Source organism: Columba livia, chromosome 5, assembly GCF_036013475.1.
Source record: "Columba livia isolate bColLiv1 breed racing homer chromosome 5, bColLiv1.pat.W.v2, whole genome shotgun sequence".
NCBI classification, from domain to species: domain Eukaryota; kingdom Metazoa; phylum Chordata; class Aves; order Columbiformes; family Columbidae; genus Columba; species Columba livia.
In genome coordinates, this window is record NC_088606.1 from 17,819,969 (window position 1) to 17,840,112 (window position 20,144).

At 40.3% G+C, this 20,144-nt stretch overlaps 1 protein-coding gene across 1 annotated transcript in view; it reads left to right on the forward strand.

The window, feature by feature from the left end:
• FBLN5 (fibulin 5) overlaps positions 1-20,144 on the forward strand; it is a 47,589-nt gene that overhangs the window by 25,031 nt on the left and 2,414 nt on the right. The window contains exons 5-10 of the mRNA XM_005506145.3: positions 8,718-8,840; positions 12,079-12,195; positions 13,133-13,252; positions 16,058-16,180; positions 16,730-16,856; positions 19,614-19,809. Coding sequence (XP_005506202.1) covers positions 8,718-8,840; positions 12,079-12,195; positions 13,133-13,252; positions 16,058-16,180; positions 16,730-16,856; positions 19,614-19,809 — 806 coding nt within the window. The remainder of the gene's footprint in view (positions 1-8,717; positions 8,841-12,078; positions 12,196-13,132; positions 13,253-16,057; positions 16,181-16,729; positions 16,857-19,613; positions 19,810-20,144) is intronic.

The window sequence follows — 20,144 nt, forward strand, 5'->3', positions numbered from 1 at the left end:
TTCCAAATAATCTTGGAACCAACACCCATGTTACTGAGCTCGGATGTTTAGTCCTGGCCTGCAATTATTCCTATAAAAAATAGACATCCAGTCTTTGTATTATTTTAAAAAGGAGCCCTGAGGGTTATAAATGACTAAACGAGCTTCAGTGTTTGAGCAGACAGAGGTTCTGGAATGAGCTCCCAGCCTTGAACCTCTCTGCAAGAACTTTGTATCTCAAGAGTGGGGTGAGATTATGGGGTTGTGTTGGTACAACAGTGGGACTAGAATACAGATAGAATAAAATAAAGAAGTAGGGCCCCAAAATCACCCTCACTTCCTAGTAGAAGGGAGAAGAAGGCTTTTAATGGAAAACTTTTTTTTCACTCTGCAAGACCTGTGCTCTCCCAACTGTCAAATCAATCTTCAGCCTTACTGCATTGAATCCCATGGTGCTAATGGCTCTCAGACAATCATGATGGCAAAAACATTCCCACTTTTGTCAATGGTTGGTCAAAAGAAGGAAACACAGACACAGCTACTACTGTGACCCACAGAAATTTGTAGCACGATTATCAGAATTCATTACTTAAGAAAGGAAGTCATGCATGCTAAATATGTTCCAAATAGAACAAAATGTAACAGTCCATCTGTGAAACAGCACACATTGCCAAAAGCATATCGTCTTGGAAATCTGCTGTCCACATTGGCTTCCCTCTTGAATACAGAGTCCAAGCAAAGTTTCTCTTCTAATAGCCAAAGTCTCCAAGAATGTGGTTCTAGCTCAGAGAAGATAAGTCCACATCCTTCCATGATAGCTCTCTGCTAGGGGCATTATCACCTTGCGTGGGAGCAGGGAAGGAGCTGTCATGGATGGAGTGGAATGGTCACGGCACCTGAGCATGGACCATGCCTGTGGAGGGATAAACGTAGTCACGAATCCCACCACTTTCAACAGCAGTGGATGGACTTAAGAAGGCAGTAGTCTCCCTTGTTCCTGCAGTGTTAGGTGCAAATATCTCCTTGGGATGGAGCTGCTTTTATAAGCTTTCCACATGCATTTACTCTGTTGAGTGGTATGTATCCAGATGCTGATAAATGAAATTCATCAATATACTTACTTTATTTTCTTTTAAAAATACCTTTTTCTCAAAAAAGTCTTTTCTTGAAGGACTCTGATATTGTCTCTGAACTGATGAGCTGACCTTAAGGACTTTGTTTCTTTCTGTATTCTTTAATGTATAAAGTCCTGCTTAGACACGAAGTCCTGTTTTTCTGAGCAGAAGAAAGGCAAACAGTGTCTTTGCTTACAGTTTTTGAACCTCATCTTCCAGTGGACAGGTGCTTCCTTCCAGTTCCTAAGCACCTCTGTTCCTTCTTCTCTTGTCTGCTTTCTCCCCTGGCTTTCTACCTCTTAAAGTCACTTGGCTTGCCAAACAATCCCCTGCTTCCTGCATGTTCGCTCTCCCTAACCTGCAGTTTAGTCCTCTCTGAGCTCTTTGATTCAGCAGATGGTCTGTGATAATAACTTGGATTCTTCCTCTTTATCTTGCTTCATGCTTGATAAAAATGCAGTCATTCTTTGTGTCCTGAAAGTAAGGTGGTTGGCATGCCCAGCATCTTTAGGCTGATGACTCAACATCTTGTAGCATAAGAATTTTATCAACATTTTCTAAGTTTTCTGTATTTTTTTCTGTAATTACTACAAACATTAGAGGTACAATATCTCTCACTAAGAATCAAATTTATTGATAAAAGTACAAACAAAAAATGAAAAATTGCACATGTGTACATTTAAAGCTTTGCAAAGGAGAAATCACTTGGAAGAACCTCACAAATTCCCACCCCCATTTTCAGTAGTTTCACTGGCCAGGATAGATGTCCTAATGGCCTAGGAAATGAAAAAAGATGTAAGGCAAGCAGCAAATCTCAGGTGTAATGGGTATGGATATATATATAAAAATTGCTAAATTTTGAATGATGTTAAATAATTCAGTGAAGACTGTAAGACAACACTTTGACCATATAATATGTCTTTCTTGTGACATGGGCCATAGAACCTTACCTGGTGTTTCAAGTGCAGAGCTTTTTGCTACAACATATTTCAAAGAAGAAATACTGGTCAGGTATTAGGTCCTAAAAGTAAATGAGCATCTGCCACCTCCTTTGTTGTCTTTTAATGTTTAAATGATGATTAATTAGTAGTACTACTAAAGTTTGTGGCTTATTTTTATTTTGAATTTGTCTTGTAAACACTGAATTTCATCCCATTGTCTTTTTTTAGTTTCAGTGACCATCTCCAGCTAAAAACTTCATTTCCATGGAGGTGTTTATAGATCACAGCAAGTATACCTTGAACCTTTTCTTAAATAGATTATTAAACAGAGCATTGTCTTGCTGTGAGACAAATTTTGATGACTTGGAATTAGTTTTCAGATATTTCCTGATCTCTTTGCAATATCACTTTTTGAAGTGTTGACACCAGACGTATTTCAGTAATTATTTTACTAATGCAATATACAGTGGTAAGAACAATTTCCTGTGTCTACTCAGTGTTCTCATGTTTATGCTTATCCTTTCAGCAACACCGTGTCAAGAAAAGTTCATGTTCAAGTGATTATCTTTCATAATCCCAGAGTTATTTTCATAACCAACATTTTTTACTCTTGATATATGACCTCATGTTTGTCTGCCTTGAGATGCACTTTCAAATGTGCCCACAATATCTAGCAAATTACTTTTATTTATATAAGAGTTTTGCACACTTCTTAATTTTTAGCTCCACCAGGTTGCAATCTTCTGAATTTTATCCCAAATGTGGAAAACACTGGACCAAAACCAAATCCACAGGATCCTGTAGACACTCACATCATGATTCCACATTTAGGATTCTCCCTTGAGATTTCTGGTCTCCTAGTTTCAGCCTCTTTCATTTGAGCAGTGTCGAATATGTCTGGTCTTAATTCAATGGATTAGAGTATTGTTTTTCTTTCTATGCTGTGATTTGTTACGGTATTATTGATAGAAATGAGAGTGGCCTCAGTCCTGCATTCTTTGTGGTCCTGAGCTGGTATAAAAGAGCACTGCATCTTCTGATAAGCCTTCCTGGTGACATGTGGTGTTGTGCTGCAGTTTGACATCTAGATTTTCTTTCTGACTATATTAATATGCTCCCCTGTTTTTTGGTATGCATAGCTTTTAAATTATTTCATTTTTTAAACTTATGGGCAATGAATTAAAAATGTCATTCATTGTTCTACGATCTGGCTGAATTCTAAAGAATCCATGAAGATTACTGCTAGATTTTACAGATAATAAAACACAAAGCCAGTAATTTGTATGCTAAACACAATTAGTTCATTTATTTATTTTGACATAGTAAATTATTTCTATCCTGTCACTAGGCATCCTGCCATCCATTAAAAATACAATCTGTACCAATAAAAACAAAGCATCAGCACATCACATCCCACAAAGGCAGCCAGAAATATAAAAAGCACTTCCTCCACCCTTTCAATCCCCAAATGAAACCCCATTGCCCCAGCCACCTCACCTCTGCAAAATGTCAAGTAAACGGAACATCACACCCCAGGGCTGCAAGACCAAACCTCCACAGCAATAAATTTTTAAGGCTGACACACTGAGCTAAGACAGAGAGATGTGGTTAATTTTGGAGTCTTTGGGCTCAGGCTCTTGCAGCAAGGACTTCCTGAGAAATGTATATGGAGATGCCTCCCACCTATTCTCCCATTCAGTCAGTAAACCAAAGACCTTCAAAATTCATGTATTTGAGCCATGAGGCTCTGTATTCATTCTAGGTGGTATTTCTTCAGAGGCAGAGAGCAGCAGTCTGGATGGGCCATGTGGTCGCTCTCAGTATTCAGCTGGGAAGTAACAAAGTGAATTGTTCCCACTTCAGGTCAAATTTTAATTTGAGTCTGGACTTGTCCCTGAACTTCTGCCCTTGGAACCCGCTGTGGGAGCAGTAATGTGAACTCAACAACTGGGAGGATGTATGGGAGAATATAAATGACTGTTAATTTGATAACACAGAGAAGCATAATCGAGAGCTGAGACATCCAGGGCCAGTGTTGGTTGAGCACTCTTGGGCAAGGGAAGTTTTGAACAGAGATCCACCCTGTACTGCCTAGGTTCTCTAGTGTGGTTTTAAGTGCTGAACAGCTGCTCTCTCAAAATCAGGAACCTCTAAGGAGCCACCCAGAGTCACTAGTCACTTGAGAAAATTTGGACTTGTTCAAAATTATTAGGTCTTACAATGTTCTTTAGCACCCTCTTGTTTTCATATGTAATTTCACAGTAACTATCCCAGTCCTATCTGTAAGGGTAAGAAAATGTGTGGTAGGCAGATAACTCTTTCAATTTGCCATTGAGTGTGTCAATGGTTCTCTCTCTGTTTCAGTAGCTACTGGAAGCTTTGGGGTTCAACAGGTCATTAGGGTAAGACAATAATGCTGTGAGTAGTATAGAAGAAATGAGTTTAGCTGAAAGAGCCTTTGATGCCCCTGAGGTCTCCTAGTAGAACAAAATGCTTTCAGAATGACTGTTAATCTTTTACTTCAGATCTCATTAGGCTGCACAAAATTTCTGTAAAGTCATATCTTTAAGTGTTCACATAGGGGCAGGTTGTATTGGGCTACATGAAGGACTACAAGTCAGAAACATCTGTGACCTGTTCTTGCTTCTGTCTTGTTGAGTGGCCACAGGTCAGTCCTTTAAATTCTTAGTCTTGAATTTCCTAGTTAAAATCCCAGAGCACTGATATTTACACCAAGCAGGACACAAAGGGTTTCATTGTACAGTTTGATTTGTATTATGATTGGAAGCCTTCAAATAAAAATGGATTAATTGTGAACTGGCTCTGTATATAAGAGGATACGCCCTACCCTGAATAGCTTTAAATGCTAAACAGTAAAGGGAGACTGGACTATGATAAAAATTTTGTTCAAATAGGATGCAGGACATGGGAAGCTGAAGAGCAAGGCTAAGTTCCCACAGGCTAAATTCTGAGCACATGAGTTACAGTGGGGTCACTGCTGCTGTGCCAGTTCCTTGTCCTGCCCAGTAACTACCACATACCTTAATCTGTTTTCAGGGAGGACAGATCTAATTTATGTTTGCTTCCTACTTCACCTCTTGACAATTCTTCTTGTAGCCACATACTGAGTAATCTAGCCAAAATCACAGAAGACGTATCCAGTAAAGCTAGCTCTCAGCTCTTAAATCCTAGACTTGCTCTTGGGACACAGGTAATGTTTCCTAAGGATCTTGGCAATGAAAGGTATTAAAACCATCCTTGGATATCAGTGACAGGTGACACCATCTGATGCTTTCATTGTACTGATGCCAAAATCATCAAATATCACAATCTAGTAACACTCTGAATGGGGGACAGTGGGGTTTCTAGGGTTTCTTGCTAGCTTGCTTCACTTCAGTAACTCTTCTGCTCTCCAGCTGATTAAACTTCAGGGATCAGACAACTAATTGCAGTATTTCTTTCCATGGTGAAGACAGCAACACAGGTTATGCTTTGTCAAAAGCACTCTTCTAGGCTCCAGAGAACTGCATCTCAGGGACTTCTTAGCCACATGCACTATCCTTGTATTTAGTGGTCTTTACAATTTTTTATTCTATGAATTATTCTTATCTGCTTTGAACCTACAAAACCATTGACAACTTGTTATCATGTACATTTAGTATCACAGTTTTACTCTAGTATGGCCCAGGAACTCTTATAAAGGCAAAGATTTTACAAATTAGCTTTGAAGTTATATTTCCAGGGCATGAACACACCGAAGATTTATGTTTGAATGGGACAGAAATAATAAGCTGTGCAACCAGAATAAGAAATGATTTACACATTATTGAATAGCTGTCAGGTTGTTTCCACTTGCAATTTTCCACCCAATCAAAAGTGCCCTAGGAGTGTTTTGATATAGTTTCTATGCTGGCACTTAAGTCTAGTAAATCCATTATAGGTTATCTCTTATGGTTAGTTTTCTCCCCAGCAGAAATAAGTTGTTTTCCTTCTTATTGTTGTTGTTTGTCCCCCTTTCCCTGTCAAATGTCTAGTTTTGACTTTATCAATCACAAAAGTTCTCACTGTATGCTGCACTGTGTAAATGGGCTGGGCAAGGCACCCTCTGTCTCTCAGCTCTGATATTCTTCCAGAATAGACCTAATGGTTAGCCAATTGTTGTACCAACATTTTTCTCAGTGTGCAAATATCAGCTTTCACTTAGTGAGCCCATGTAATGTAAAAGCCTCTGGTAGACACGTTGGGATTATACTACCTGTTTGAACTGAGAAGGCTGCTTGCCAAAAATAATTTATTCGATTGCATTGGATGGGCCTGTCAAGAGTTTAATGGTACATGGAGGTGTTTATATTGCAAGGAGCAATCTTAGACAAAGCCAGAGACATGTAATATAGAACTGAGTGTGTGCACTCAGGCCTAAGGAAAATGATTTAAAGCTACCAGTGAAGCTGTTTATACCTGTTGGTTGCATAAAACTTCATTAATTAAGTCAGTGAAGTCTTATTCAGTATAAAATACGGGGAGTCAAAGTATTCTGCAGGGATTTGGGCTGACCAGATTCTAGAGAGAGCAGAAACTCCACAGGTAGCATCTGCTGCAAAAAATTTTGCTTTCAAATGGAAATATGTCTTCGACACCACTACAAAAGGTGAAGACCGAGGGTAAGCAAAGAAATCAGCATGGTAGACAGCAAAGAGGACTGATGTCTTACTTTTCTGAAGTGATTGTACTGCTGTTCATGCAACTCCTACAAAGATGACTTGGGAACAAAACCAACCCTGTAGCCACCTGTTGCTTTTGGTGAAGGATGCATGTTGTACCCCTGCAAGAAAGATGCACCACAGCAGAGTGAAGGATCTATAGTCTTCGAACAGCATTGCTACTATATGCGGTGGTAAGACCCTCACCCTCACTTTGTCTCCACTGTGCTTCAACTAGCAATATTACTAGAAGCAGAGAGCGTGGAAAATGAAAATCTCCTTTTTAAGCTCAGGGTAGGCTAGAAACAGCAGAATTGGCCAGATCTCAAGGTCCCATTCCTAAAACAATAAGCAAACATGACGAATAGAAAACTTTTTCATTTAGGAAACATTAATGTCATCCTTATTAAATTTATGGTTAGATAAAATCTGTGTTCAAGTACTACTGATTATGTGCAATATGCTGTATGAAGGAAGGATCCAGAATTTTTAGCCCAATCACGGAAGCATGAACTGAACAACATATTTATGTACCTATATAGTCTAGACTTGTTATCTTACTCCTTTCCCACTTCCTCCACAATTTTGCCAAACTTTCCTCTGGCCAATGAATACGTGGGAACTGATTTCTGACAGACTTAATTAATTACCTCTAATTGTGCCACTCTTGTTATCTTACCAGCTTTGACTCACCATAAATTGCCCTGGTACAGATGTTGGCAAGATAAGAACTCTAGACTCTCTCCATATATATGATCTGTATGTATATACTTATATATCCAAACATGTTAGATATGCTGCTGTGCTAGATTGGAACAGTTATTCCACAATTGCTGGCATTTTACAGCTGACCGGCTGTGCCAGGTGCCTCGGGGCCAGACACGGGGACATAATTCCTGCCCTCTGCTGCCTGCTCCAGCTTGCTGCATTTGTGAGATACTTTCAGTCATGACCCAACAAAGCCTGGGTTAATAAGAATCAGGGGGGACCAAGGGAGCAGCGTTGCTTGAATGACCTAGTACTTCGGTGAAGGCCAGTGCACAGTATGCTGGAATAAAAACTAGATTAGGTATCAGTAAATAAAACATAGAAATCTGAGTTGGCTGAAAAAAATGACACCATTTATCTTCCGATATTTTAGTTTCTGACATCTAGAGGCAAACCCGATGCCTGAAACATTGAGGAAGAGATTGGGCAAGGAGGGATTCAAATTGAACTTCTGACTCTGAAAGTTATTTTTAATCAGTTATGTTCCAGCATCCTGGCTTATATAAATGTAGGAATGCTATTCACCTCCTTTGCAAAAAATAAAATAAAATCCCACGACAAAAACACCCTAAGGGATTGTAATAAAGAAATCAAATACATTAAAAACAATAAGGATGGTTTAAAAAAAAGAAAAGAGAGACTTTTATTGCCAGGAAATTGATTCCAGGGAAGTATACATTTTTTTGGTCAGGTAAAGGTTGATTTTGGTTGAACCCTCTGTCAGGAAAATTACAGTGAGATGATCTGCATTGGTGGGGGTAGGAAGTAATTTTTTTTATATGTCTGAGTTATGTTTGTACATGTCTCAAACTCCTGTTCATCTCTTACTCTGCGGCGGGGTTATATAGCCCTTTCAGCAGGCTGTCCCCAGGGCTGGATGCTGCCCTATAGCATGGAAATCCCTGTTCAGTGACAAAGCAAACGTGCAAGTAATAAAAAGCTCAAGGCAATGTGATCCCTTTCTTGAGGATCTCTGAGAAACACTGGGTCATCTGCAAAAGGGAGTGATGTGATGAGCACCTTCAGTTCTCACTGCCCTCAGACAATTTCATTATGAGTTTTACTTCAGGCTATGGTCATTCTCTCTACTCCACCACACTGTCGCTTCTCGCATGGAGCTATGTACACATTGTGAGTGCAAATCCCTCTACAGTGTGAACAGTCTTTTGTTGTTGCCATTTCTGATATTTTCTCGCTGTATTTCTGTGTTGCAGACGTGGATGAATGTGCTTCAGATTCTCACCAGTGTAACCCCACCCAGATCTGCATAAATACCGAAGGGGGCTATACCTGTTCCTGCACTGAAGGCTACTGGCTCTTAGAAGGCCAGTGTTTAGGTAAAAACCTCCCACAATATGGTATTTGAGCATCTGTGTATGTGCACCTGTGAATAGCTGAAATAATGTCACTGAACATCTTTGACAAGTACATGGTTAAACCGTCGGCTACGTGGAAACTGTCTTTCACCTTTGTGAGAGCCAACAGTACAATTGGCAGACAGGCTCCATCGTGGAACAAAAATGTAGATGTAAATGCCATATGATGATTTATCCGTGTAACACGTGGGCTTTTCATATTCCCAGTCTGAAGGATTCCCTTTCATATAAGATCAGTCAAAAGCATGTATACAGAAAGATCTGTTCCCAAACAGACCTGTCTTTTCCATGCTGTGACACTGTGGACTCGAAGGCATCAGTATTTGATATCAAGAAACAGGCCGGTAAATCCACAGATTCAACCAACCCTTTTGCTTGGAGGTGAAAGAAAAATTACCTCTGAACTGGGTGCCATTTCAGTAGCTTCCAAGCAGTTTTATTTTGACTTTATTATTTTCCTTTTAGCTCAGCCATGCTGAAAAAAACACTCCTCAACAAACAGCAGGGGAAAACCTTCCAGCTCCCCTCTCCTCCAGCCCATTCCCCTCACTTGACATCTCACTTGACATGCCCGTGGGATGATGAAGTAGATGTTAATTTTAGGTACACAGATAGGACCTAGGAGATAGGATACAGCTTTTTTTTTTTTTTAAGTTTGCTCATTATTATTTTTTTCCCCTCGGCACAAGCCATTTGCCTGCCAGCTCCGTGGAGCTGGACTGTCCTGTCACAACACCTCAGCTGGAAGGAAAACGGGCTTTCCCTGCCCATTCATCCCTGGAGCCTCTCCAGTTCTTTTCCAAGTCTCTCCTCCCAAGTACCAGTTCCAGTGAAGGACTGACTCACAGCTGCTTTCCTGACTACTGCACGCAGCTGCTGTGCAGTTCCCCTGGCCAGGCAGCCCTGAACCTCCTCCAAGAGGGGTCTGCACAGACATAGCTGCTTTGGGGGTCACCATCTAGTAGATCCCCTGGGACAGGAAGTCTCCGCCCCTGCCTTGATCCTTAATCTCTGATAATTCCTCTTCTCTCAGGGAAAAAAAGCTTGTGCTGGGGGCTGTACAGGTGTATACGATGGGGTGAGGATAGGGAGGGCAGGGAGGAGGATTCTGCTCTACATCGCCTGTTGTGTTACCCATTTACTTCCCTCAGTTACAGCCCGAACTTAAGGGTTGTGTGCAGCACACAGGATCTGGACATGGATCTAAAGTGATTTACTGCTTGATGGATGTACCAGAGAACTGAAGTGGCTGCTCTGCTGAACTGATTCAAGCATCTGTTTATGCCATTTAAAATAGGCAATAACATCCCAGTTTTGCCCACTTTAAGTAATCGTGGGGTGAATTATTACAAGGCAATGCAAAGAGCTAAGAGCAAATTGCATTTAGAGTCACTATATTTTTCCCTAACTGTCAAAAAAGCCCCAGTTTTCCGTACTTTTTACTGGCCTTAGAGAAGTTATTTTTTTGTTGGCAGTAAAAAACTATTTAATGTAATCAGAGGTCTGGATTGGGTTTTAGAGACAGGCTTTTATGGTGAACTGTTAGTAAACCACAGTTACAAAAAGCTACACCTTTATTGTAATTATCTATTTTATATATTTATTGCAATTATCCCAGTAAATTTTACATAGGAGTGGGTACAGCAGTATCCACAGGACCCACCCACAAGAAGAAACCCTGTAAAAGTCCTTATCCTCAAAATGTTGTGCTCTTGAGACAAAAGTCATGCAAAAGCCAAAGCATGTGTTTAAAGTAATGCATTGTGTCAGTTAAATGAGTTATTAATTTACTTAAAACCTATGTCACTTTTTCCAGGATTTAGGCCAAGCCTACTACTGGTGTACACACCTTAGCCGACCCTGGCCTTTGGGTTGTCTTACTATTTAGAATGCAGTGGGAAATATTATAAAAGCTAGTAAGGGTAAAGTGTCAGTGCCCTTGTTATTTTATACAGACAGTAGTCTCAAAACTTTTGAAATTTTCAGAATGGTTTCCTGAGACTTTCTTTGGCAAAACTACCTCAATGAGGCCAACAACATAAAGTTGAATTGCAGGATGTAGCTACTTATACAACAGATTCACAGGATTGTTGTTTTTGTGATATTACCACATCATGTAAATGTTCAAGTTGTTCAAGAATTTAGCTCTCCAGCACATTCTTTATATTTAACACTAAACCAGGAAGCAGCCAATTTAGCTAACAAATAATGAACTGCTGGAATTCATGCAGATATATATGTATACGTGTGAACCATAGGGAGGATACTGTTATTTTGATTTTCACGTGTGTTGGCACCTACAGTGTGTGTAATTTCACCAAAACCTTTCCCTTCCTGCCTTGCTCCTTCTGGCAAACCGACTGGAGATAATACACTTGGTTTTCTACTGCACAATCTTAACTTCAAAGCTTTGAGAGTAGCCATTTTAAAATAATCTCCATAAATCAAAAGCCAGTTAATACCAAAGGAAATGTTAAGCCTTGGAAAGGACAGCTACTCCTGGTGTTTCATTCCAGTTCTTAGTCAAGAAGCAAAATTCTTCTAGCACTTACCAGCATATGTACCTTACAGGGTTTTCTTGTGCTTATAACAGTCAGTTCCATGTATTTCTAAAGCTGCATTTCGGCCCAAACTGCTATTTTGGCAGTAAATGTACTGTTTACATTTTACAGTCTATAACTTATTAAACGGTCATATGAAATGCTAATGTGCCTATTGGAAAAAAAATCTTAAAGTAATATCCTCTCTTAAAAAAAAAAAAAATGTATTTAGTAACAAATACTTCTTGCTTTTCCAGTGAGTAGCTTTGGTGTATATGGAGGTAAAAAAGGTTTCTATCTGGATTGTGACAAAATAATGTTGGCTGTGCTTGTGTTGATGGGCTGTGCCAGCTATCAGGTGTCCTTCGAAGTAATTGCTCAAGGGACTGACTCTGGGATTCCTGATGACATCGCATTAAGTTCACAACAATGACAATCAGTTCATAGGACATACTGATAGATGTCAGCTGTGGATAAAAACACATTATGGCGTTATTTTGGGTAGAGATGTATTTTAACAATTACTCTGGGTCTGAACACCTGAAAGTTTGGCTGTAACCAGCATGCTGTTATTGCTACTGTTGACCCAATGTGTTTGCTGCTTTGTATCCGCATGTGAAAACACAAACCACTTTACCTTCCATCTTTCCCATCTGTAGATATAGATGAATGTCGCTACGGCTACTGCCAGCAGCTATGTGCCAATGTGCCCGGTTCCTACTCCTGCACATGCAACCCAGGCTTTACCCTTAATGATGACGGAAGATCATGCCAAGGTACCGTGTATGTTAAACCATGACTGAAGTTTTTGGCCCCCACCCCTAAAACTTGCTTTGTTTTTAGAATACAAGTATCTTTCCCAACATCGCTTTTGAAAATGTTCATATGTTTGTCATGAGGTATTTTTGTAGCTTCCCAGTACCTTGGAGGTGTACATGTGCAACACGACCAGTGTATCAGGAGAAATATGCACAGAAGCCCAAGCCCTCTAAAATATAGAGTTACACAATTCATTTATGTTACAGAGAGTTTAGGTTCTGAAGTTACTTTTAAAATCCAAGCCTGTGTGACCCACCTGAGACAGAAAACCTCTGTCAGGTCAGCAAATTAGATCTGTCTCCCAAGCTCCAGACTCAAGTCCTGAAGACCTTTTGCTGTGATGTGCTACCTGAATCAAAGTCAACACAACCTCTTCATAAAACCTCTCCCTGGGTTTTCCTCCAAGAAATGCTCTGTGCTAATTGTGTGAGGTGTTTCCAGAAGCTGCTGATTGCCTAAAAGGAAAAAAAAAAAACAACTGTTTTTTTCACAGCCCTAGGTTTCCATAAGGACAATTCATCATTGCATCATCTTCCCCAGGTACATCCTGCTGCATTTTGTCTCAGGTCTGTTATGACAAAATCAGTTCAAAGGTTTTAAAATTGCAGGATAAAGACAGAAGCATTTGTAATAAATATTTCATCCCATCTTCCATGTTATTTTTGCGATTGAAGACATTCCCAAAATGCTTCATTTCCACGCACTGTTGTGTTTCCAGCATGCTATTTCCAGGCATCAGCTTGAATCCCAATAAATAATACTGACTTGGTTATACTTTTTCAGAACAAATCATTTTGACTGTACAGCTAATCTCTTTGAAATACTTTACAGTAACGAATTCAAAATAGAGTTTGGGGTGAAATAACTGATGTATTGGGTGTTGGTTTCCTGTAGATGTGAATGAATGTACAAGTGAAAACCCTTGCACTCAGACCTGTGTCAATACCTACGGCTCTTTTCTCTGCCGCTGTGAACCTGGCTACGAACTGGAAGCTGATGGAGTTAACTGCAGTGGTAACTGTCTTTAGTTATTTATTGTTTTGGTTTCTTCAATGCTATTAAGTTTTCTTTTTCCAATGTATTGTGTTTTGTACATGCTTTTTAAAAAGCTTTTTGCCTTGGTCCATGGTTAGCAGCAGGAGAGCTGCAACTCGCATCATCTTCTTTCCAGTTAAAGCACACAGCAAACACACAGAAAAGCACAGTGGAGGAGGGCTGTACATGGGTTTAAAGAAATAAGCTAAATATTAAAAAGCACCAAGATAACAGAAAAAATTAAGAAAACACCTCCTAAATGCTGAACAGGAAGGTTTATCAGAGCAAGTAAAGCAGGGACTGTCCTAGAACATTCTTCCGTGATTGAAGAAATACTTTATATAAAGCACTTTTCCAGTTGTCTGTTGAATGCATGTATTCCTCTTGCTCTTACAATTGAACGCTTCTGCCTGAAACCTTCCCCAGTTTCCCCTGTAGAGCTTTGGCTACACTTCAGAAACTGTATATGGTTTCTTAGTACAGCTATTGCTAATCTGTTCGGCAGATAGCAGAAGAAACTGTGCTTATGTTACTGTAATTTTTCCTCTCTTGTTTTTGTTTTTATTTTATTGCTTTATTTTAATTGAAGGCAAAATTTATTTCTGTGCTTAATGTTCCCAGAGCCTGGTAAAATTAGAGAATCCAGTGAATATTTCTTGGAAAGAAAAACACACTGGAAAATACTTGTCTTTTACTTTACAGTAAACAGATCTAACATGCTGTTTCTGAGAGAAAAGACATGTGATATGCAGTATGTGTATAGTGTTTCCAAAGCTGTTCTTCCCTGCAAACCTCCTTATTATAGGGAAAAGAACAAAGACATATATCTAAAGAGTCTCATGCATTTAACATCTAGAGCTGCAACGCCTAATGTAAGTTTTCTGCTTTCTAATGGATTTTCTGATTTTAAGTTAAACTCCTGCACCTTTCATGTGCTTCTGAGCTAGTTGGGGGCCTCAACCAGCTAAGCTCAATGCAATGCCACATAAACTTTGCCAGTACAAAATGGTGACAGAAAAGGTAGTACTTGAGCCTCATTCATGTCTCAGAGTTAAACCAGCAAAAGGGACCTTCCACCACTCATATTTAGAGCAGAAAACCTTTTCTTGACAAGTCTGTGTGAGAAAATACTTGTCAAAGCAGGCCAAATTTATCTGGATGAGCTTCTTTCACTTCCCAACCAATCACTAGGCATCACTGTGGTTTGCAAAGGGAATGCCTTAGTAGGAGACATGCCTGTGAGACACCCAGGATCCAGATGTGCTTCAACAGTCCATGGCCTAGCAGATGTCTTACCTAGAAGATGGGATAAATCCCTGCCCCAGTTCAGGGAGTCAGAGATTTCAACCAGACTTTCCCAACATTGGTGTTATTTTCTAATCACAGAGGCCTTGCATGTGCATTAGATGTTCTCTGAAATGCCGAACATCTAGTCCTCTGCAGGTAGTCAGCAGCATGCCAGAAGGGTTTAGGAACAGCAAAGGTGTGTCTGTCCTGTGTGGGCTCAGCAGCAAACATGTAGGACCCTCAGGGCTTTAAGTCCCTCCAGCACTTGGCAGCAGCTGAGCACAGGTTATATGAATCTGTTGTGCTGGAACCCTGGGCTAGGACACCTCAAGGCGATGGGTGATAACTTTGTCCCTTTAAGGAGTCAGCCCTTGGTCCATGTTTTGTCAGGAAGGTGTTTTTTTCAGTGAACTCTCTGGGAAAAGTTGGACAATAACAGGATTATGTAGGTGTGGAGTTCCTTTCATCACCATTTTGCTAATGTGGTTGCAGCAATAAACCCATTTAAAAATATTTGGACTCCAAATACTTTTCAATTCATCTGCACAAAACACTAAAAGTGGATAAATGGACTGAGCCCAATTTAGAAGAAAGAGAAATTCAGTCTGAAGAGTAAAAGTGACTTGCCTGGGAGAGTCAACATGTCAGAGCTGGGAATAAGAACTTGGGAGTTCCTGGCTGGGGTTCTGGCCCTTGTTTCTTTCTTCCCCTGAACAGGGAAATAAGGAAATGATTAACTGCAGCCTCCCTCAGTCTAGTGCCTTTGCATGTGTTTTCCCCGCAGTCAGCCATGCCTCCATGTGCAGCTCTGAAGTTCGTCTTTCTCACTCGAGCACAGTTCTGCAGAATATGACTGGTCAGTTCATAAGTGAAAGGGTAAAAGAGCACAATTTCTGCTTTTCATCAGAGACTGGACAGACTGCTCAGCTTCCTGGGTATCTGGGACATGGCTGGGCCTTCCAGTAGATCTGACCCAAGCTGGGATGAGCTCTGTAGTCCTGCTGGAATGCCTTGGAAGTAACTGGCTAGAGGTTAAGAAACATAAAACGGCCAGAGCTGGCTGCAGGAGTTCTGCTGGGACCCATGTGGCCCTGGGAAAGGGAAGTTTGCTCTCCAGAAAAAAAAGGAAAAAAAAAAGAAACCCCACCGCCAAGTCTCTCCTTTCAAATTACAGTTGCAGCTTTGTTGTTGGAGTTGCTCTATCTGTGACGTAAAACACAACTGAAAACATGTCCAACTGGTGACAGGTATTCAAAAACAAATACATATAAATAAAAGCCGCATTGTATTCAGCAGAAACTTTGGTTTCCCTGGGAGAAAAATGTTTAACCAAGAACTTGTATAGCATTTTGCCAGGTTGCTGAAGATCTCTGGGGAGCTGAAGGGTGCCAACCTCCAGCTGGGGTGACAGGCATATTGTCTGGATGGTCACCTGCCTGTGGGACTGCTCTTTTGTCTGTAAAGCCAAAGACACTAAACTTTGTTTTACCACTGCAGACATGGACGAATGCAGCTTCTCGGAGTTCCTCTGCCAGCACGAATGTGTGAATGGGCCTGGTTCTTACTACTGTATCTGTCCTTCGGGCTATAACTTGCTTGACGATAGCAGAAGCTGCCAAGGTAAGAACATTCCTGCGCTGATTAAAACCCCAGGGGCACGGAAAATAAGCCTTGTGTCTGGAAAGAGCTTTCCAAGAATTGAGATGCTTGGTCCTGACATTGCACAGTGAAATACTCATAGGGGCCAATTATGTAACTCTGGTAAGAATGTCATCACGTGAATAGTCCCAATGAGGTCAATTGGTGTGTTGGTGTAAGTAAGACTTTACTGACGAAGAAGCAGCTACACAGAAGCAGCTACACAGAAAAGCCCTCAGATGCTCTCCTCTCTGCTGCACATCTCTCTTTAGTTTTCCCCTTCTCTAAGGTCAGAGAGCTTGAGCAGCCAATTTATTTCCCAGTTTTTGCAGCACTTACCATATGGGAGCACTCCCATAAGCAGAAATGAATGGAGTAAAAACTGATCTTAAAAGAGAGGCCAGTTATTCAAAGGTCACTTCTCATGGTGCAAAAGTGTTATGAATTTGGGGTCAAGTCCTTAGACAGAAACTGTTCTGTAAGAGTGGTGTCTTGCACATATTTCCCTTTCTCTTGTTTCTTGTGTTTTAGATATCAATGAATGTGAAACCAGAAACTTCACCTGCACTCCGCAGCAAACGTGTTTCAATATCCCAGGAGAATATAAATGTTTAGACCCAGTAAGATGTGAGGATCCTTATATTCAGATTAACGAGAAGTGAGTAACACACCCAGAGCCACAAAAGCTATCCATGTGAAGCATATTTAGAGTAAACCAAATAAGCTGCATTTTTACAACACAGCCATGAAATGTGTCTAGAGAGCTATACATACATGCTGTTGCTGCATTTACCATTGGTAAGCTTTATAAAAATAATAAATTGCAATTCCTTACCAGGTCACCAGGTGGGATATGATATGATACTCAGATGTGTGAGAAGTTAGACTGGAAAAACACTTATCAGTGGGTAGAGAAAACAGCAAGGTTTGTAATGTAATAAAAGATATTTACTTACATTACTGACTTCATATACGCTCAAATTAAGCCTGTTTGTTAGCATGAGTATTTCCTGTAAATGTTAACTCCCTGATGTCTGGGAAGTACTCTAAAACATGAGATGATAGCTATAGCAGGATACAAGTAGTTTCCTACTGTTTAAAGGTTAAAGGTGATAAAAAGTCCACAGACTGATTTGCCTTATCCAGAAAATAGGTATATCTGGATGAGGCTTTTAGCACTGTTACTGTCTAAACTGGGAATCATTTGAGCAAGCAAAAAAATAAATTCCAAATTTCTAAAGATTGCCTGTTTCTTTTACATTTTTGTAGCTACTTGCCTGGAGCTCAAAATAATATTTCAGCTCCAGACAATTCTTTATATATTGCAGCCCATAATATTTAATCTATAGTGTTTGCACTAAATCCATTTACTTGGGGTTACTTGGTAGCCTAAACTATTTTATAGAAAGGCAACAGATGAAGAATCAGCTTCTTTCCATTGTAATTTATTCATGTCTTTACATTGCTTTCTGAACTAGGGCAGCTGAGGAATGGACACACTGTTCTTCCAGTTCTGGGCTTATCTACCTTCAGAGGTGGTAGAGTCATAAACTGGAAGTTGAAATATCTGAAACCTCTATATCTAAATTCCCCAGAGCTCAACTACAGAGTCCTCCCAGATCAGTGGAACTTTTGATCTTTAAGCTTTGTTTTTGGTGGCTTTGGCTCTCATCTAGATGTGACTGTATTTAATTTGTGGCATATATGTCTAGAAGTGGTCAGTATAAAAGCCAAGTGGATTCCCTGCATCTGTGTTTTCTGTGGAAGGAATTGGGTGTTTGCAATGCCAGGAGCCTTTTTATGGGGGACATGCCAGATGAACTGTCTGAAATCGGTGTCAGTAGTGGAGATTATAGAAAAATAAGGCAAAAAGACCAAACACTTTTCCAGTAATTTTCCCAACATGGCTTTTATAATGGGACATCCTGCCTCACAACAGAAGTAGAGTTCTCTGAAGAAATCAGCAGCATGTGACATGGGCACATGGGATGATGCAGTCTGTTTGGGTTTCCAAAGGTTGCTGAAAAGAACCCTACATAGGGTTATTATGGAAATGAAACAGCCATAGGTAAGAGAGAAGTCCCTGGCACAGAATCACAGAATGTTAGGTATTGGAAGGGACCTCAAAAGCTCATCTAGTCCAATCCCCCTGCTGGAGCAGGAACACCTAGATGAGGTTACACAGGAATGTGTCCAGGCAGGTTTCGAATGTCTCCAGAGAAGGAGACTCCACAACCCCCCTGGGCAGCCTGTTCCAGTGCTCTGTCACCCTCACTGAGAAGACGTTTCTTCTCAAATTTAAGTGGAACCTCTTGTCTTCTAGTTTGAACCCATCACCCCTCGTCGTACTGTTGGTTGTCACCAAGAAGAGCCTGGCTCCATTCTCCTGACACTCACCCTTTATATATTTGTAAACAAAAAATAAATAGCGTATAGTATTAAATTGATGACTTTCACAGTGAAGTTCTGCAGAGGTCTGAGCTGGATCTACTTTGTCTAATATATTTGTAAACAACCTGGAAAAACGGATAAACTATGAGATGGGCAAGGTCTGCAACAATATCTGAGCACAGTAGAGAAAAGGGTGGGTAGAAAAGAACTGCATGGGAAGCCTCAATGACTGTGCAATAAACACGGAAGGTGAAATTCAGTCTAGGTGAATGTAAAGTAAAAAAACAATCCCAAATTCACAAATTAAATAAAGAGCATTGATGTCATCATAATCCTTCCAAACTCAGATTTGAGCATTGTTATGGATAGTTCCATGATCTGCAGTACTCACTAGAGGTCAGAAAAGCAATCTGAATTTGAGGTGCTAATAGGTAGAGAATATCCTTACAGCATGTGCCATTGTGTAACTATATCTTCAAGACTGTGCAGTTCCTTCCCGTCCTCTTAAATGAAATATAACTGGACAAAGGTTCATAAAGAACAATGAGGATGATCAAAAGTATTGGGTTTGATCCAGGATGTCTCACTGTATATTTTCATGTAGTATATAAAAGATTGTTAAGCAACGACTACAACATTTTCACCATCAGTGAAATGAAGCAATAATCAGCATTATTTTGGGGACAGTTCAGTTTAAATTACTATCAGAATAAATACATACCAGGTATTCTATACCTGCAGAGCTGCTTTTAAAAAAGTACAGATTTTCAGGCGATCTAAGGAGACAAAGGATGCAAGATATTTTTGCCTAGAAGACAAGAAAAAGAAGGCAGGGATATAGGTAGGTCAGAGCAGCAGCACAGGGAATACTAAAAGTGAAAAAATTCATTACAAGTGTCATTTATTCTTTTAGCTGGTCAACAACATTTTTGTTTATTTATTCATGCAGCTGTATTTGCATATAAAGAATCAAATATTACAGCCATTTGTAACCCCTGATGACAATCCTCTCTCTGACAATTAGCCGCTGCATGTGTCCAGCTGAAAACCCCGGCTGCAGAGATCAACCATTCACCGTCTTGTACAGAGTGATGGACATGGTGTCCGGGCGGTCCGTGCCTTCGGACATCTTTCAGATGCAAGCAACAACTCGCTACCCTGGAGCCTATTACATCTTCCAAATCAAATCAGGGAACGAAGGCAGGGAATTCTACATGCGGGTAAGTCTGGAGCTCATTGAGAGAAAATAGGGAGTACCTTCTTGTTAGCTGAATATCCTTCTGATAGCAGAACCCAGTTTTTAATGAATATCATTTAAACTTTCAGTATGAGGCATTTCTACACACATGCAGAGCAGTGTGCTGATCTGCAGGGGCTGCTGGCTCTTTCAGGAGGGTAACCTGCCCAAAGCAAACACGCTTGTCTGATGAGACATTAGGTTCAGGAGAGTCCAGGGCTGTACCCATGCCTAAGAATAGCTCATGTCTCTCATGCTCAAGAGAAACTATTGTGCCAAACCTTTTTTTATTTGATGAACAATCAGTACTTGCCACTG